This window comes from Meles meles, chromosome 17 (assembly GCF_922984935.1).
Source record: "Meles meles chromosome 17, mMelMel3.1 paternal haplotype, whole genome shotgun sequence".
Lineage (NCBI taxonomy): Eukaryota > Metazoa > Chordata > Mammalia > Carnivora > Mustelidae > Meles > Meles meles.
In genome coordinates this window covers 46,274,727-46,292,197 of record NC_060082.1, presented here as the reverse complement: position 1 = coordinate 46,292,197, position 17,471 = coordinate 46,274,727, and the positions used below count along the sequence as shown (strand labels likewise).

The following is a 17,471-nucleotide window of genomic DNA, read 5'->3' as shown; positions in this document are numbered from 1 at the left end:
TTCTATAAAATGGACCAAGATGGTAAAGAGGGTGGCTCAGATTTTCTACATCCTTATTCACTTTTTTACTATTCTATCAATTGCTGGAAAAAGAAAATGTATTTGTGGAATTCATTATTTTGTCAATTTGGGGATCATTTATTTTAAAATATTAGGTAAATACACATTTAAACGTTGTGTCTTCCTAAAGAATTGATCCTCTACCCTTATGAAATGGCCCTCTGATAATACATATTGCCTTGAACTCTGCTTTATCTCAATTTTTAAAATCAATTCAGTTCTTTTTATTTCATGTATGTCTTATTCATCTTTTACTTTAAGTCTGTCCTTATAGTTAGTGTTTCTTGCTAATGTTAGCTAGCTGCATCTTTACATCCTGTCTGTTTCATTAATTCTAATATTTCACCCACTTACATTTATGAAATTAACATAATTGGATTTATAGCTACCCCATTCTGCTATTTTTTAAAGTAGGCTCCATGCCCACTGTGGAGCCCAATGTGGGGCTCAAACTCACAACCCTGAGATCAAGACCTGAGCTAAAATCAAGAGTTAGATGCATAACTGACTAAGCCACCCAGCTGCCCCAACATTTTTCTATTTAATTTCTTCTGATCCCATCTGTATTCTGTTCCTCTCAAACTTCGTTCCATTGTTGTCTTTCAAGCAAGACAGCTGAACAATAAACCCCATCTTCCTTTGGGTTTACTGAGTATCTTTGTATACCCATTATAATTTATCTACTGTTTTATAGCTGCAACCCTGCATTTTTATGGCTATTTTTTATACCCTTAATTTTTCAATATCACTGTTCTACCTCACATAAAATATAAAGAACCTCATAGGGGCGCCTGGGTGGCTCAGTGGGTTAAAGTCGCTGCCTTCAGCTCGGGTCATGATCCCAGAGTCCTGGGATCAAGCCCTGCATCGGGCTCTCTGCTCAGCAGGGAGCTTGCTTCCTCCTCTCTCTCTGCCTACTTGTAATCTGTCTGTCAAATAAATAAAATCTAAAAATAAAGAACCTCATAGCTTGATGTACTCCAAATATGCTCTGGTTTTCATGAGCATCATGAAATCCAGATGGGTTTCATCCACATCATCTACATGCTACAAACCCAGTTACACAATGTTATAATTTTTGCTTAAAGCAGTCACATATTTAAGTGATCAAAGAAAAGTCTTATATATAAAAGACCACTTACCATTTCCCATGCTCTTCAATTCTCCCTGCAGATTTAAGTGCAATCTAGCAGAATTTTGTTCAGCCTGAAGAATGTTCTTTAGAATTTCTTATAGTGCAGGGCTGCTTACTATTAATTTGCAATTTTTGATTATTTGAAAATGTCTTTATTTTACTTTCATTCTTCAACACTACTATCCGTAGGTATAAAATTTTGGCCTAACATTATTTTTCCTATGAGCACTTTAAAGATTTCCTTCCATTTGCTTTTAGTCTTTATTGTTTCTAATGAGAAGTCATCCATCATTTGTATCATTATTCCTCTGTATACATTTCACTGCTTTCAGTATTTTCTCTGAAAATCATTTTTCTCTGGGTGCTTTCAGAATTTTCTAATTATCTCTGGTTTTCTGCAGTTTGACTATGATGTGCCTATGTGAAGTTTTCTTTATATTCACTGTGTAAAGTTATCTGGGCTTCTTAAATCTGTAAACTCCTTTCACAAAAATTCGGAATTTTTCAGCCATTATTTTTTCAAATATTTTCCTATTTTCTCTTTTTCTTGTCACCAATTATATCTATGTTAGACCATCTGATATTGTCTCACCAGTCTCTCAGACTCTGCTTTTTTTTTTTTTTTTAAAGATTATTTATTTATTTATTTGACAGACAGAGATCACAAGTAGGCAGAGAGGCAGAGAGAGAGAGGAGGAAGCAGGGTCCCCGCTGAGCAGGAAGCCCAATGTGGGACTCGATCCCAGAACCCTGGGATCATGACCTGAGCCAAAGGCAGAGGCTTTAACCCACTGAGACACCCAGGTGCCCCTCAGACTCTGCTTTTTTTTATCTTTCTTTTATTTTCTTTATTCTTCAGACTGAGCCATTTCTATTGATCTGTCTTGAAGTTCACCAGTGCTTTCTTCTGCCACTTCTAATCTGTTAAGATACTACAGTGAATTTTTTTACTTTTAGAAAATCTTTTTTTGCAGTTTTTCTCCAGTAAGACATGTTATCTGTTCATCCAGTATGAACACATATTTCTTTATATCCCTTAACAGGACGATAAAAGCTCTTTAAAACCCTTTTTCTAACTTCAACATCTGCATCACCAATATTTCCATTGATTACTTTTTCTCTTCACTAAGGATCATATTTTGTTTCTTAATTATATTTGGTTTCTTATTTAGTAAATTGGTTTGTATCCTGGACATGATGAATGATATACCAAAAAGACTCTGGAATTGTTTATATTCCTTTTAAGCCAACTGTTTTTTGCTTTGTTTTAGTAGGCCATGAATTTGGCCAAACTTAAATTCTGCCTCTCTGTAATGGTCAACAGGTGAAATATAGTTAATTCTTTTAGCCCTATTAAGCTACTTTAACCCTGCTGCAACCATAGTTGCATAGTTCAACTATCAACCAGAGATTTGGGCAGAATTTATGTGCAGAATTTATTGTTCCTCCTCTTCGCTCTCTCTATCCTAAAATTTCTCCCTTCATTTTTCAGCCGCTTACATACCTCTAAACACTGTCCTCTGGTTCTTCAAGCCAGTATATACTTCTGGTTTTTGTCCAAATCCAAAATTCCAAACATTGGATGAGGCCTGCCATCAGGCCAAAATCTAGGCTAATAAAAAAGGTGTCATTCTCTCTTCCAGATGGTGAATCCTGTCCAGTTTCTGCCTACTTTTATTTCATTTTTTTTTAAAGATTTTATATATTTATTTGACAGACAGAGATCACAAGTAGGCAGAGAGAGAGGGGAAGCAGGCTCCCTGCCGAGCAGAGAGCCTGATGTAGGGCTCGATCTCAGGACCCTGAGATCATGACCTGAGCCGAAGGCAGAGGCCTTAACTCACTGAGCCACCCAGACACGCCTCTGCCTACTTTTAGATATTGATTTAGTACCTTCAGACAGTGTTTTTAAAACTTTGTCCAGAATTTATAAAACTTATCTTCAAGATTGTTCCAATATAAGCTATTTCTACATATCAATTTATTTGCATGCCTGAGTTTCTCACTAGATTTCAAAAACCTTACAAAGACTTTTTATGCATAGATCCCCAGTGCCTCCTTCATTTCCTCTTAATTTTCAAAATGTTCCTCATATTTACCTGTTGTTTTTTTTCCTGAGGGCATTATCTGTTGTATTTTTTGCTCTTATCATCTTTGTCATTTAGTCTTCTTTTGGAAATGATTTGTTTCGTTTCTTTCTAATTCTGCCCAGTCTATTATCACCTTATTTCCAAATTCATATACTTCAGATTTATTGTGTTCATGAAAGAACAACTTTCTTAATGTATCTTTTTAAAAAAGTAGGCTTCACTTTTGATCTGTATTAAGGGCATGCATTTCTGACATGCTTTCACTATCTATAGATAAATTACTCTTCTCCTTATTCTCTTTTCTTACACAGTGAAGATGTTTGGTTCTGATCCTCTTCTGTTGCATATTTTAGGTGGAATTCATTTTCCTAGTTTGTATAACATTCTGGACTGCTTTTCTGCTTCAGACCTCCTTCTTCTACTATTTTCATATATTGTTAAGAAATACAGTACCTTAGTACAGCCACAAAAGTTCCTCAAGGGTGCCTGGGTGGCTCAGTGGGTTAAGCCACTGCCTTCAGCTCAGGTCATGATCTCAGGGTCCTGGGATCGAGTCCCACATCAGGCTCTCTGCTTGGCAGGGAGCCTGCTTCCCTCTGCCTGCCTCTCTGCCTGATCTCTCTCTCTCTCTCTCTCTCTCGCTGTCAAATAAATAAATAAATAAAAATCTTTAAAAAAAAATTCCTCAAAAAATTAAAAATAAAAATACCGTATGATCCAATAATTTTACTATTAGGGATTTACCCAAAGAAAATGAAAACATTAATTTAATCTATGCACCCCTATGTTTCTTGCAATATTATTTACAACACCCAAAATAATGGAAGCTACCCAAGAGTCCATCAGTAGATGAATGGAAAAGGAAGATGTGGTACACACAGAGGAGTATTACACAGCCACAGAAAAGGAGAGGGTCTTGCCATCTGCAACAACATGGATGGGCCTAGAGGGAACAATGCTAAGTGAAATATGTCAGACTGAGAAAGACAAATATCACACAACTTCACTCATATGTGGAATATTAAAAAAAAAAAAAAAGAACAACAACAAAAAAGCAGAATCAGACCTGTAAACACAGAGAACTGATGGTTGCCAGAGGCAAGGGATGGGGAGGATGGGCAACTGGTCAAAGGGAGTGGGAGATGCAGGCTTCCAGTTATGGAATGAGTAAGTCACAGGAATAAAGGCATAGCATAAGGAATATAATCAATGATACTGTAATAGTGTTGTATGGTGACAGATGGCAGTCACAATAGTGGTGAGAATAGCATCATATTTAAACTTGCTGAGTTGCCATGAAGTACACTTCAAACTAGTGTAAATGGTCAACGACACTCAAATTTAATAATGTATAGATACAGATATAGATATCGATATCTATCTATCTATATATATAAAATCTGTTTTTGAAATATCCTGGCTCTCTTCTTTTAATCCTTACATCTGGACCTTCTTTTTCTATGGTCCCTATCCTGCTCAATTTTTCTCTCATGTCTGGTCCTATCTGGATGGGAACTCTGGCCTGTCCATTTCAAGAATTTGCAGAGGCTATAATGCTCCAGCCTGATTCAAGCCTTACCATGAAACACTCTGCTATTAGATAGAGCAAAGTATCATCCAGTTTCAGCTGCTGTTTTCAAAATGGCTTGCTATACTGTCTAGTGAATTATCTTATAGTTACTTTGTAATTTTTTATTCCCAGATCCATCAGAAATAGGCTCCCTTATTTCCTTCTGTTTTCTCCTGACACAGACACAGGTAACATGAAGACCTTGTAGCTGCTGGTAATTACTCTCCACACAACTGTTCTTAGAAAATATAGTACCCAATTTTGTTGTAGATATTATCAGTGGATTTTTAGTTTTGCTATCTGGTTTCTCTGTCTTTATGTGGAGCCTCAGGAAAAGTCAAAAACTATGCTGCCACTACAATATTTTCCCTTCAATTAGCAACTGAACAAGCCACTTTGAACACAGACACCGAACAGGTAGTTCAAGAGGGCAAATCAAACAGGTAGCTTTTATATCACACTGGATAAATAAAGGGTTAAGCAAATGTTTTTATAAGTTAGAACAAAAGTTAAAATAAATCTATACTTACTGTATATTCTAATCAAGAAGCTGAATTTCTGCCTGTTTACTAAGAAATGCAAAGAGCTTCGCTATAACATTAAAAGGTTTTAACTTCTCCAAGACTGCTGACTTGCAGTCAAACTTTTATTACAAGCTACATTTGACTGTGGTATAAAATTATTAACTTTCAGTTGTAACTCTGGCATAGGAGATTGATTTTACCCATAAATTTTGTGATAAGTCATATTCTCTTACAGACTTTATTCTGGAATTTCACTATAAGGTAAGTTAATTTGCTGGTTCATCACCAAGACCCTTTGTTTTAAGTCTTTTGTTTTAACTTTGTGGCACAAAAAGATTCATATTTTTAAAACAATGGGAACTTAAGTCTTCTCCATCATTTCCAAGGGATGATGCCTATCTTCTCAATATTCTCTTTCTTCCAAGAGTTAATATTTATTGAACAATTACTATGTGGCAGGCACTGTTCTAAGTATTTCATTTTTAAGTCATTAAAACTTGGCAACTCTTTAAGTTAGTTATCCTGACTTTACATATCATTTATAAACCAGCACACAGAAGCTAATGTATTTAACCTTTATGCTGTAGTATCTCACAAAATCTGTTTATATCTGTTTATATATATGACAGTTTCCATGGCAGAGAAGTTAAGAGTCAGGATTCAAAACCTGGGGTTCGAATCCTGACTCTACCTGTTACTACCCGCCCCTTGGGCAAGTTACTTCTTGTGCTTCAGTCTGTTGTGAAAAATCAAATGAACTACAATATGAAAAGCATTCAGAACAGAGCCCAGCACAGAGCTAGTATGTACCCAGATCTTACCATTTTTTTAAACTGGCTATGTGGCAGGGTCTAAATTACCATTCTGCAACTTGATTTTTTTCACTAAACAGCTGATGATCCATGTTGGAGAATAAACCTAGTTTATTTTATGTACAATGTATTATTCCATCACATAAATGTCAGTCTCTATTTATCCATTCTCCTATTGACAGTCATTTAATCTGTTTCCAGTTTTTCTTTCTGCTGCCAGATGCACCTGCCTTATGCAGGTCTCCACGCGGACACACGTAGGAGTTTCTCTATAGTATGTATGTAGAAGTGGGAATGCTGGATCACTGGGGGTGCTTATCTTCAACTTTGATACTGTCAAAACTCCAAAGGGGTTTTGTCTCACAAGAAATGGATGACATATTCTGTTTTTCCACATCCCCACTGACACCTGGCTTTGCCAGACCTTAAAATAAATTAACTTTGGGGCGCCTGGGTAGCTCAGTGGGTTAAAGCCTCTGCCTTTCGCTCAGGTCATGATCCCAGGGTCCTGGGATCGAGCCCCGCATTGGGCTCCGTGCTCCGCAGGGAGCCTGCTTCCTCCTCTCTCTCTGCCTGCCTCTCTGTCTAGTTGTGATTTCTCTCTGTCAAATAAATAAAATATATTTTTTAAAAAAATTAACTTTTATTCTAATAGTATCATAACATTAAATGGTAAAGATATCCTACGTATAATGAGGTACTTACAAAGGACCATATTCTTAACTCTTTTAGTAAAGAAAATGATACCAAAATGCAAAACAAAATGTTGAAGTACCACAGCATAGACCTGGAGGAGCCAAGGAGTAGACACAAAATTTCTACACATCAAAAGAAACCTAAGATATAAAAAAATAAACATGGTTGGTGAAAAATAAAATACTCACCTCAAACTCTCTGAGCAGTTTAGAAATAAGCAAACCCTCCGGAAACTTGGATACAACCTAATAGAAAATACAATACAATATAAATAAACATTATTAGGATTCTGGCTAACAAAATATCAAAATAAAAACACTATAAACTTAAATAGTAACAAAGATAAAAAATAAGATTAGTGAGTGAATGAGTTAAAAGTCACAATATTTTTAAAACCAGTTTTTAAAAAAGGATATAACAAAAAAAAAGGCTTCCAACATTTCCAGAGTTGAGAAATCATTCTTGCACAGTACTGTAATGCCACAGCTCTCCAGAAATTCCTACAATTCTTTAGAAAACATAGTTAGCTTTAGCTCACAAAAGTAAATATTCTACAGCATAATTTCAAGCATTTTAAATATTTTATTTTTAAGTAATCATAACACCCAGAGTGGGACTTGAACTCAAAACCCCAAGATTGAAAGTCACATGCTCCACCGAGTGAGTCAACCAGGCACCTCTCAAACATTTTAAATGGTAGAAAAGAAAGAAAATGAATACTATAGAAAACTTTGAAAAATTCAGTTAAGCAAAGAAAAAGTTATCATAGTTATTGTTGCCTATGCACATAAAAATACCTGTATTTAATATAAAAATAAAGTCACCATTTCTATACAAGTTTTTTTATTATGTCAATAAACATGGATCAACATGTTTACTAGCTATAGAGTTTTCAGATTATTTGATATATCTAAATTTACTTACTTGATCCTCTATTTATGGCTGTGTCCTGTTTTATTGACACAAATATAATTATTTTCATATTTGCATATTGTACACTTGTCCAACTATCTTTTAGGAAAAATTCCTAAATTACTCTATCTCCATAAAGTATAAAAAGCTTTGTGTTGTCCAGATTTTTCCAAATATTACATGTTTCATTAAAAAGTCTAAATCAGGGGCGCCTGGGTAGCTTAGTGAGTTAAGCCTCTGCCTTCGGCTCAGGTCATGATCCCAGGTTCCTGGGATTGAGCCCCACATCGGGCTCTCTGCTCAGCAGGGAGCCTGCTTCCCTCCCTCTCTCTCTGCCTGCCTCTCTGCCTACTTGTGATCTCTGTCAAATAAATAAATAAATAAAATCTTTAAAAAAGTCTAAATCAAGCTTCAGAAAAATATAAAAATGATCCCAAAATCCTATGACCAGAGATAGTTGTTGCTGCTTTTCATAAATCATCCTTTAAGAACTTCTTCATGTAGACACATGCATTATATATGATTTTTACATGAAAGGAAATACTAAACATGCTATTCTATAAAATCTGTTTTAATACGTCAAGAAGATACTGCCATGTAACTTAACTGAGATATACATAAACTTTCTTATGAGCCTCATGATACTGTCTAGTTTGGGTAATTAATTTAACCAACCCTTTACCAATGAATGTTTAACTTTTCTTTAATTTTTGTTACTATAAAAAAATCGTATTGAACATCCTTAAAATAAACAATCATTGGGTACATGGCCAAATGTCCAAACAAAAAAAGAGGGTTTGAATGTACCATAGTCTCTGCATTTCTCCCAGTAAAACCACGACATCTGAAATGGAATAATATAAAGGAGTGAGAGTCATAATGGCGTTCTGATCATTCAGATAAGAATAGCTCCCACCAAATTTTAAGTGTACATACCCTTTAGCCTGATACATTAACAGCCAAAGAGCTTTCACAAATTAAAAAGGAAAAACAACAAATTAGGCCAAAGACATGAACAGGTAATTCACATAAGAAATATAAATGGAGGGGTGCCTGGGTGGCTCAGTTGGTTAAGCGACTGCCTTCTGCTCAGGTCATGATCCTGGAGTCTCAGGATCGAGTCCTGCATGGGGCTCCCTGCTCAGCGGGGAATCTGCTTCTCCCTCTCACCCTCTCCCTTCTTGTACTCTCTCTCTCACTCTCTACGTAAATAAATAAAATCTTAAAAAATCAATAAATACAAATGGTTACTAAGCATATGAAAAGATGCTCAATATAAAAATCAAGAGGTATAAATTAAACATTATTGTATAATAACATTTCACCATCAATGGGAATACAAATCTGTTCATATCTTTTAGAGGGCGATTTAGTATTAATGACCAAAACTGAATTATTCAATGCTTTTGACAAGTCTGCTTCCAGACACATGTTCAAGGACATTAACCGTAACATTTTTTTAATAGCCAAAGCTAGAAACAACCACAACATAATCAATCCCAGATCTCATAAATGAAAGATAGTGCACTGGCAGAGTGGCATAATGTTTAGAATGATATTTGACATCCATATATATGAAACTGATACTGGAAATATCTTGAACTGTTTGCTAACAATGATTTATGGGTAAGAGGAAAAAAAAAGGAAGACAGCATTTATGGAAGAATTCATTTGCTAAATAATTTCGAGAACATTAAAAATTATTAGGAGTAGTTTTTTCCTGATCTTAAAGGAACAGCCATTCCATTTGCAATACATTTAAAAAGATCAGATATTAAGTATAAAATAAATACTCACAGGCAAAGAAAATTTAACCACAAATGAGATCTAAATGTGTAACTGATTATTCCTATTCATTTCCCAGAAACGGAAAATACTTACAAATCGTATCTTGTGTTTTAGTTTTGGATCGATAGTCCCTCCGGGTCCAATCTGTGCAATAACTGATTTGAACGTGTTCTCCAGCTATGAAAAAAAAGTTCAAGTTATAATCCAAAAAGAAAAAGATCAAAGATAAATCTGAACAATATGTAAAAGGAAACACCTACCACAGGAAATGTCTTTCAGTCAAATGGGTAAATTCTTAAGAGGCATTGTTACATTTCATACCACATAAAATATATTTACAGTAGATGAAATCTATAAAACTAAACACTCTGCAAGTTTCTAGGGTAATTAACATTCTCTGAAACAATCAGATTCTAGAGTATTCCATTTTTCAAACTCCTACTCAATCTCCTACTCTTACCCAGAAAGGATTTTTGTTACTAATTTTTTTCTGTTTATAAAAATTCGATGTTTGTTAAACATATGCCTAGTGAATGCCAAATGCAAGAAAGGGACTGAATGGCAGAAGGTCCTGGGAGGCAGGAAAGAATGTGAGCCAAGGCAGGAAGGAAAAGCTCTTCTGTTCTAACAGGAAAGAAGGGAGAAAGAACCAGGCGGGATACAGAATGTGGGTCAGAAGGTGGAGTGACTATCTGATGGCTTCAGTATTCTGAGTTCGGCAGCAAGGCCCAGTCCTTAGAGTTGGAGGGAAAGGGGAGACAGTGCAGGCAGTTGAGAGAGCAGAAAAATGAGGTAAGGAAATGATGGAGGACTATCCAAATGCAATAGGCAGGGAGTAAAGTCAGGAGAGGCGTGAGCCAAGACCACAGGGGTCTAAGGATGTTCGTTGAGACAAGCCAAAGGTACAGAGGCCCCAATAATGTAGAAGATGACAGACAGGACTATCTGGAAAACTAAGCTAGAAGCACAGGCAGTCACAGTCAGGGAAGCATGGCACCTATGAAGACAGCCCCACCTGGTAAACAGCCATGGTAGGGGAGACCTAAGTGAATCAAAGACCATAGATTCGCATTTCTCCCAGTAAAACCACAACATCTGAGATGGGATGATTTAAAGCAGTAAGAGTCATAATGTATGTTTAAAGATAGTAATGTTTAAACATGTATATTTAAAGTATGTATGTTTAAATGCATGTTTAAAGTAAGCAGGAAAAATAGATGCTAGAAAAGGCACAAAGGTATAACGAAAAACACACACTACCTAAAATCCTACCACATAGAATCATTATTCATATTTTTTCCTTCTAAACTTTCTATTTTTTCATCTTTCTTCTTGTTGCCACTTGGCCTGTCTTACTTACAAACTGTATAACCTCTCAGGTCTGTTTCTTCATCTGGAAAATGAAGACAGTTTCAGTATCTTGTAAGGTTAAGAGGAAAGGGGGATGGCGGGGGAGACTAGATTCTTAGGATTATATCACTAGCTTTCACAAAAAGCCTCAGCCCTGGGCTTATGTTCTTCATGCTTCTTCTGTATCTGCCATCAGAGAACTCGCCAAAGCTCTCCCAATGCCCAGCTAAGAAACGGATTCCTCACATCCCGACATGCTCCCCCTGTGAGAAGAGTCAGTATAACAACTTCTTGTATTATTACCGTGCTGCTGTTACAAGGGACCAAAAAAAAAAAAAAAGGACACATCAGTGTCATTCCTCTCAAGCCACTTAAAATTAAGTAGGGAAAGGAGATAAAAGCATAAACTGCTATAACCTAAGGCCGCCTCAGAGCATCACTGAAGAGGGACAGAAATGCAGATGGATCTATCATCACATTGGGTTAGAATACAAGGAAAGCCTCCTTTCTGAAAGGCCTTGACTGGGTGGCAGGGACAGCAAGGAAGCCATAAGGAACTTCATGAGCACAGGAGAAAAGGGGAAAAAAATAACTTGCCTGAAGGCACTAAGGAAGTAATGGGAGATAATACTGAATAACAGAAAGAAGGACTACAGAATACTTCCAAATGAAGGAGTTTTACTCGGTTATATTAAAAAAAAAAAAAAAAACAACACACACCTTGAGATTTTCAGCAAGGGAGAGACATAATCAGAATTTTAATCTGTCAGCAGAAAATGATACAAGAGGGGTGGACAACCTACAGGGAACCCACTGCAACTCTCTGGAAGGGAGTCTTCACTGGGTCGCTAAGATAAGGGGACATTATACAGGTGGAACGTGGAATCTATAGAAATTAGGCAAGATTCCAGTGCAGGCAAGGGAACTGCTGATTTGATATGGATGAATAATAAGAGGCCCAGGGAAACAGACTCAAGGACTGCAAGTTTTAGGAGGAAAGCTAAATTACCCTGGAACACAGAAGTAGGTTTTTGCTGGTTTTTAAAAAATTCCAAAAGTTCAGGAAATTGAGAGGTAAATGACAGGATGAAAATTACGAATGTGATTTTTCTCTCTGGAGCGTGGCTTGGGACAGGGTCAGGAAAGGACAGCCCAGGGGCCAAAGCTGGCCTTTGCCATCTGTGTTTGTATTGCCCGTAAGATTGGAATAGTCTCAATATTTTTAAGTAGTGGGGGAAAAACATAAAATGAATATATTGTGACACATGAAAATTATATGACATTCAAATTTCAGTATTCATAAAATCTTACTGGAAGATGCCACACCCACTCATTTACACATTATCTATATGATTGTGTTTCACACTACAAAGGCAGAGTTGAGTGTTTACAAAAGAGATGATTTGGACCTCAAGCCTCAAATGTTTACCATGTGGCCCTTTAAAGAAAACAGTCACCAGGCCTGGGCTTAAGATGTCAAAATGATAGGTTCTTAGCTAGGAACATGCTTCTCAAGAAGAAAAAAAAATGTTTTTTGCCTCAAGCTAGAGCACTAAATTAAGATGACTTTAAGCTGAATGGGATAGGGAAGATTTCTTAAAATCCAGCTAATCTTGGGGATAGCTATAATTGGAGGATAGAAGTTATAATGAGGGGGAAGGGCAGTGAGAGAGGAAGGTAATCAGTGATTGACACAAGGAAATAATCTGAGGCAACACTGATTTCAATAATATTTCAGTCTCAGATGCCTACCTAGCAAACACAAAGAACAGATAATAAATCGATCAAACAAAAATTATATTACAGGGGCATAAATAAAGATGGAAAGTGACAGGAGAAAAAATACCATATTCAAATAGGAGTCTCTAGGATTACAGAAGAGACAGAAGAACTTTGAATCAGAAAATGATACTCCTCAAAGAAATGAACAAAAACATAAATAGGCAATTGATAAAGAGTAACATTAAGCAATAAAAGCATGAAGCTTAACCTCTAATAAACAGACATTTGTCAGATATAGTTACTTGCCTATCAAAGTGGAAAATTATTTTTACAATAATGCCCACTTATTCATTCAACAAAAATGTTCTGAACACATACTATGTGCTCCACAGTGGATATACAGGGTAAATAAATTAGAAATGGTCACTGCCGTTCTGGAACCTGGTGGTCTAGTATGGGGAGACAAACGTAAAATAATCATAAATATATAATTGCAATTACGATAAATATCATGAAAAGACTCACAGAGTGTCACGAAAGGGTAATATCCTTAAAAGCATTAGGAAAGCAATGAGAGATCTAACAGACTGGGTTGGTGGGGAGGGAGAGGTCATCTATGCCGGCTGGGTATTAGCAAAGGTACAAAGAAAGAAGCACATTCCATACACACCTTATCTAAGTGTTAACTGAATCAACTTTTATGGAGGACAACCTAACCACATAAAAATACAATTTTTTTAAAGATTTTATTTATTTATTTGACAGAGAGAGATCACAAGTAGGCAGAGAGGCAAGCAGAGAGAGAGAGGAGGAAGCAGGCTCCCTGCCAAGCAGATAGCCCGATGTGGGACTCAATCCCAGGACCCTGAGATCATGACTTGAGCCAAAGGCAGAGGCTTAACCCACTGAGCCACCCAGGTGCCCCTAAAAATACAATTTTTTTTGATGCAGTGATTGTTGCTCCAGAAACTTACCCTGTGAAGTAATGATTTTCATCACAAGGTTATTTTTAATAACAAACACCAGAAACAGGCTTAATGCCTAATCAAGGTTACAAGTTAAATCACCGTGCATCCTACTACCAATAAAAATTATGTTGCATTACAACACTTAATAGTGTGGGATGTTCACAACTTACAGTTAGGACCAAAAAAAAGCAGTTCACAAACCTGGACCAGAATGATTCTAATTTTATTTAAAAGGAAAAAGAGGGGCGCCTGGGTGGCTCAGTGGGTTAAAGCCCACTGAGGGCTTTAACCCACTGAGGATTGACTCAGGTCATGATCCCAGGGTCCTGGGATGGAGCCCCGCATCCACCTCTCTGCTCAGCAGGGAGCCTGCTTCCTCCTCTCTCTCTGCCTGCCTCTCTGCCTAGTTGTGATTTCTCTCTGTCAAATAAATATTTAAAAAAATTAAAATAAAAGGAAAAAGAAAGAAAGAAAGAGCCGCTTAGCGTAATACTCTTTAGCTCCATCTATGTCATTGCAAATGGCAAGATCTCCTTCTTTTCTATGGTTGAGCAATATTACATTGTGTATATATACACCATATCTTCTTTATCCATTATCAGTTGATGGATGCGTGGGCTGTTTCCACAGTTTGGCTATTGTAGCTAATACTGCGAAACGCTAGGGTGCATGTATGCCTTTCAAAATCAGTCCGTCAGAAAGACAAATATATGATTTTAGTCCTGTGTGGAATTTAAGAAACAAAACCAATGAGCAAAGGGGGGAGAAAAGAGAGAGAGGAAAACCAAGAAACAGACTTAACTGTAGAGAACAAACTGATGGTCACCAGAGGGGAAGGAATGGGGGATGGGAAAACAGGGGATGGAGATGAAGGTATGCACCTGTGACAAGCGCCGGGTGACATACCAAGGGCCGAACCATTACACTGTACCCCCCGAAACTAATATACTACCGCACATTCACTGGAATTTAAATAAAAATTTTGAAAGAAAAAGTCAACTTTTCTGAGTGATAAAAGTATAGGTGATTTTTATCTTCTTCTGCGCTTTCCTGTGTTTCAAATCTTCTACAATCTTTATTACTTTGTAATAAGAAAAATTTTTAAAAACAGACACCTGGGTGATATTTGGAAACATGAGGGTGGGAACATTTTGGAAAGAAGAGGCACGAAGCTAAAAGCAGAAAGGAACAGAAATGACATCTTAGAGGTATATTCTGCAGCCCTTCGGCCATATGGTAAAACATAAATACACTTCTGATCAAGATCACAAAACAGGCACAGACACACATAGAAGCAAAGTCTTCTTTGCTGCTGAAATACTTGTTAGGTACCTCATCTGACAAGAAACCAGACAGTATGGAATGTGACTTGCCATACTAAAAATTTCATCCAAACTCACAAGAAAACAGGGAACAGCTCCTTTTAGTTGGCCAGGGAACACAACTTCCAAAACTGCATTAATGAACCCAACAAACAGCTCCTGCTGACAGTAACTGTTTAATATACCCAGTTGCTTGCTTGTCTTGATACTCTTAAAAAGACAGTTGGGCCAGGTCATCAAGGAAAATAAAAAAGCATCTTTTCTTACATGCAACACCAAGCATACCACCTAATTCACATAAAAATGATCAACTCCTTGGTCGCAAATTAAAAGTTCAGTGCAAACTAACACCCAGCCCTGATTTTTAATTCATTTAAGACCAGAGCTTCTTTTATAAGTCCATGTTTACCTACTTTAAATCTCACACTGTATGTTACAATGAAGTTTTCTAAAATGTGGAGGTTGGGAGCAGAGTAGCATGGGGGCACTCCAGATGGTATGAAGGCTAGAGAACCCAGAAATGCCAGATCCCTGCTCCTTGACCAAACATTCTCACAAGCAAAGACCTATCAATGGAAGCAAAGGAACTCTATGGTTAGCTGTGATCTGGGACTACATGCAGACAGAGCATCTGAGGCTTCATTTCTAGAAAATATGGCTAATCCATGCTCATCCACTCACACTGTCATTCTCCATGTAAACTTCCTCTCAGCCAGTATAAAGGAAATGTAACAGAATGTGGTAAAAAGATTATTCCTATCTTGCAAAACAGAGTTTAAATTGTTCTAACCATTTGCTTTGTGAAACAAAGCATGGCAATGGGCAAAGGATGTTATACCGAAGACCACGCCTGGCTGTTCCTCTTAGAGGTAAAAGATGAACAAATACTAATACTCATTTTACAAAGGAGAAATTTATTTTTGTTCTTGTTAATAACATGTCTTTCTTACTACAAAACAGTATATGTTCACTGTGGAAAACATAAAATACAGATTATAAAAAAGTCTGTAAATTTAAGTGTGTTTTATGTGTTCTTTTTCTACACTAATATATATACTTTAGAATTCTGAGTAGGACCACACAGCAAACTGTTAGATCTATAATTCTGAAGAAATGGCAAGTTGTACATTTACAAATAGGATTATGTAGGATCTGATAATTACATGGAGTCTGTCCTGCTAGCAAATTAAAGTACGTAGTTTAGGAATTAGAACCCACACTTTGGAACAAGATTCAAACAGCTCCCATGGCAAAAACTTCGACTGGCAGTGAAATGTGGTTACTAGATTGCATATATGAGGAATTCTTGGAGCTGCATGAAACTTAAAGGAAAACAGAGAAAAAGTGTCTGTGCTTCCCTCTCACCCTCTCCTTGGGGCCATGCCAGGAGCAAAGGTCCTAAGTAGTGCACCAAACAGTGCCTGGTTCTGATGGTTACAGGCAGAGTCTCCCCACCCCATTTTATGGAGTTTAAAGTCTTTGAAAAAGAAATATGTACTGTCATTAATGTTTTTTCTGGAATTTTTAGTCAGTACAATAAATTTGGAAGACAGAAGAACTTCAAACACTGGAAAAAACAAAGCAAACTAATCCTTCATTGTTGAGCTTTACACAGTTAATTTATTTGGACTCAGTCATTTTGAGTTTTGCTTTGTTAGTACTATACTGACTCTGACTGAACTGTGTTTCCTAAATTTCATATGTTGAAGCCCTAAACCCAGTGTGATGTTTTTTGTGATGAGTTCTGAGGGTGAGTACAGTATACACACACATACATATACTTACACACACACACACACACACACAGGAATATTATTCAGCAAAGAAATCCTGCCATTTGTGACAACATGGATGGACCCTGAGGTCATTAAGCTAAGGGAAATAAGTCAGAGAAAGACAACCACTGTATGATCTCACTTACATGTAGAATCTAAAAAACAAAACAAAACAAAACAAAACAAAAAAACTTGAGCTCATAGATAAAAGAACACATTGATGGTATCCAGGGGCAAGATTATAGGAATGGGTGAAATAAGTGGAGAAAGTCAAGAGGTACAAATTTCCAGTAATAAAAAGTCCTGGGAGGGGGTGCTCTGGGTGGCTCAGCTGACTAAGCATCTGCCTTCAGCTCTGGTCATGATCCCAGGGTCCTGGAATCAAGTCCTGCATTGGACTCTCTGCTCAGCGGGAAGCCTGCTTCTCCCTCTCCCTCTGCCTCTGCCACTACCCCTGTTTGTGTACACTCTCTGTCAAATCAATTTTTTTTAATCTTAAAAAAAAGTCCTGGGGATGTAATGTACAGCATGGCAACTATATTTAATACTGTATGTAATAATAATATAGAATAATAGACATTACATGATAATATACATTATATAATTATGTAACATATAATAGTTAACACAGTGTTAATAACACTATATTGTAGAATTGAAAATTTCTAAGAGACTAGATCTTAAAACTTCTCATAAGAAAAAATAATTTGTAAATATGTGTGATGATGGATGTTAAGTAGACCTACT

The 17,471-nt window shown here is 36.8% G+C and overlaps 1 protein-coding gene across 4 annotated transcripts in view; it reads right to left on the bottom strand.

The window, feature by feature from the left end:
• TDRD5 (tudor domain containing 5) overlaps positions 1-17,471 on the bottom strand; it is an 87,207-nt gene that overhangs the window by 53,763 nt on the left and 15,973 nt on the right. For all 4 annotated transcript variants that reach the window (XM_045983443.1, XM_045983444.1, XM_045983442.1 and 1 more), the window contains exons 4-5: positions 9,681-9,764; positions 7,076-7,132 (exon numbers count right to left, since the gene is read on the bottom strand). In XM_045983443.1, coding sequence (XP_045839399.1) covers positions 7,076-7,132; positions 9,681-9,764 — 141 coding nt within the window. The remainder of the gene's footprint in view (positions 1-7,075; positions 7,133-9,680; positions 9,765-17,471) is intronic.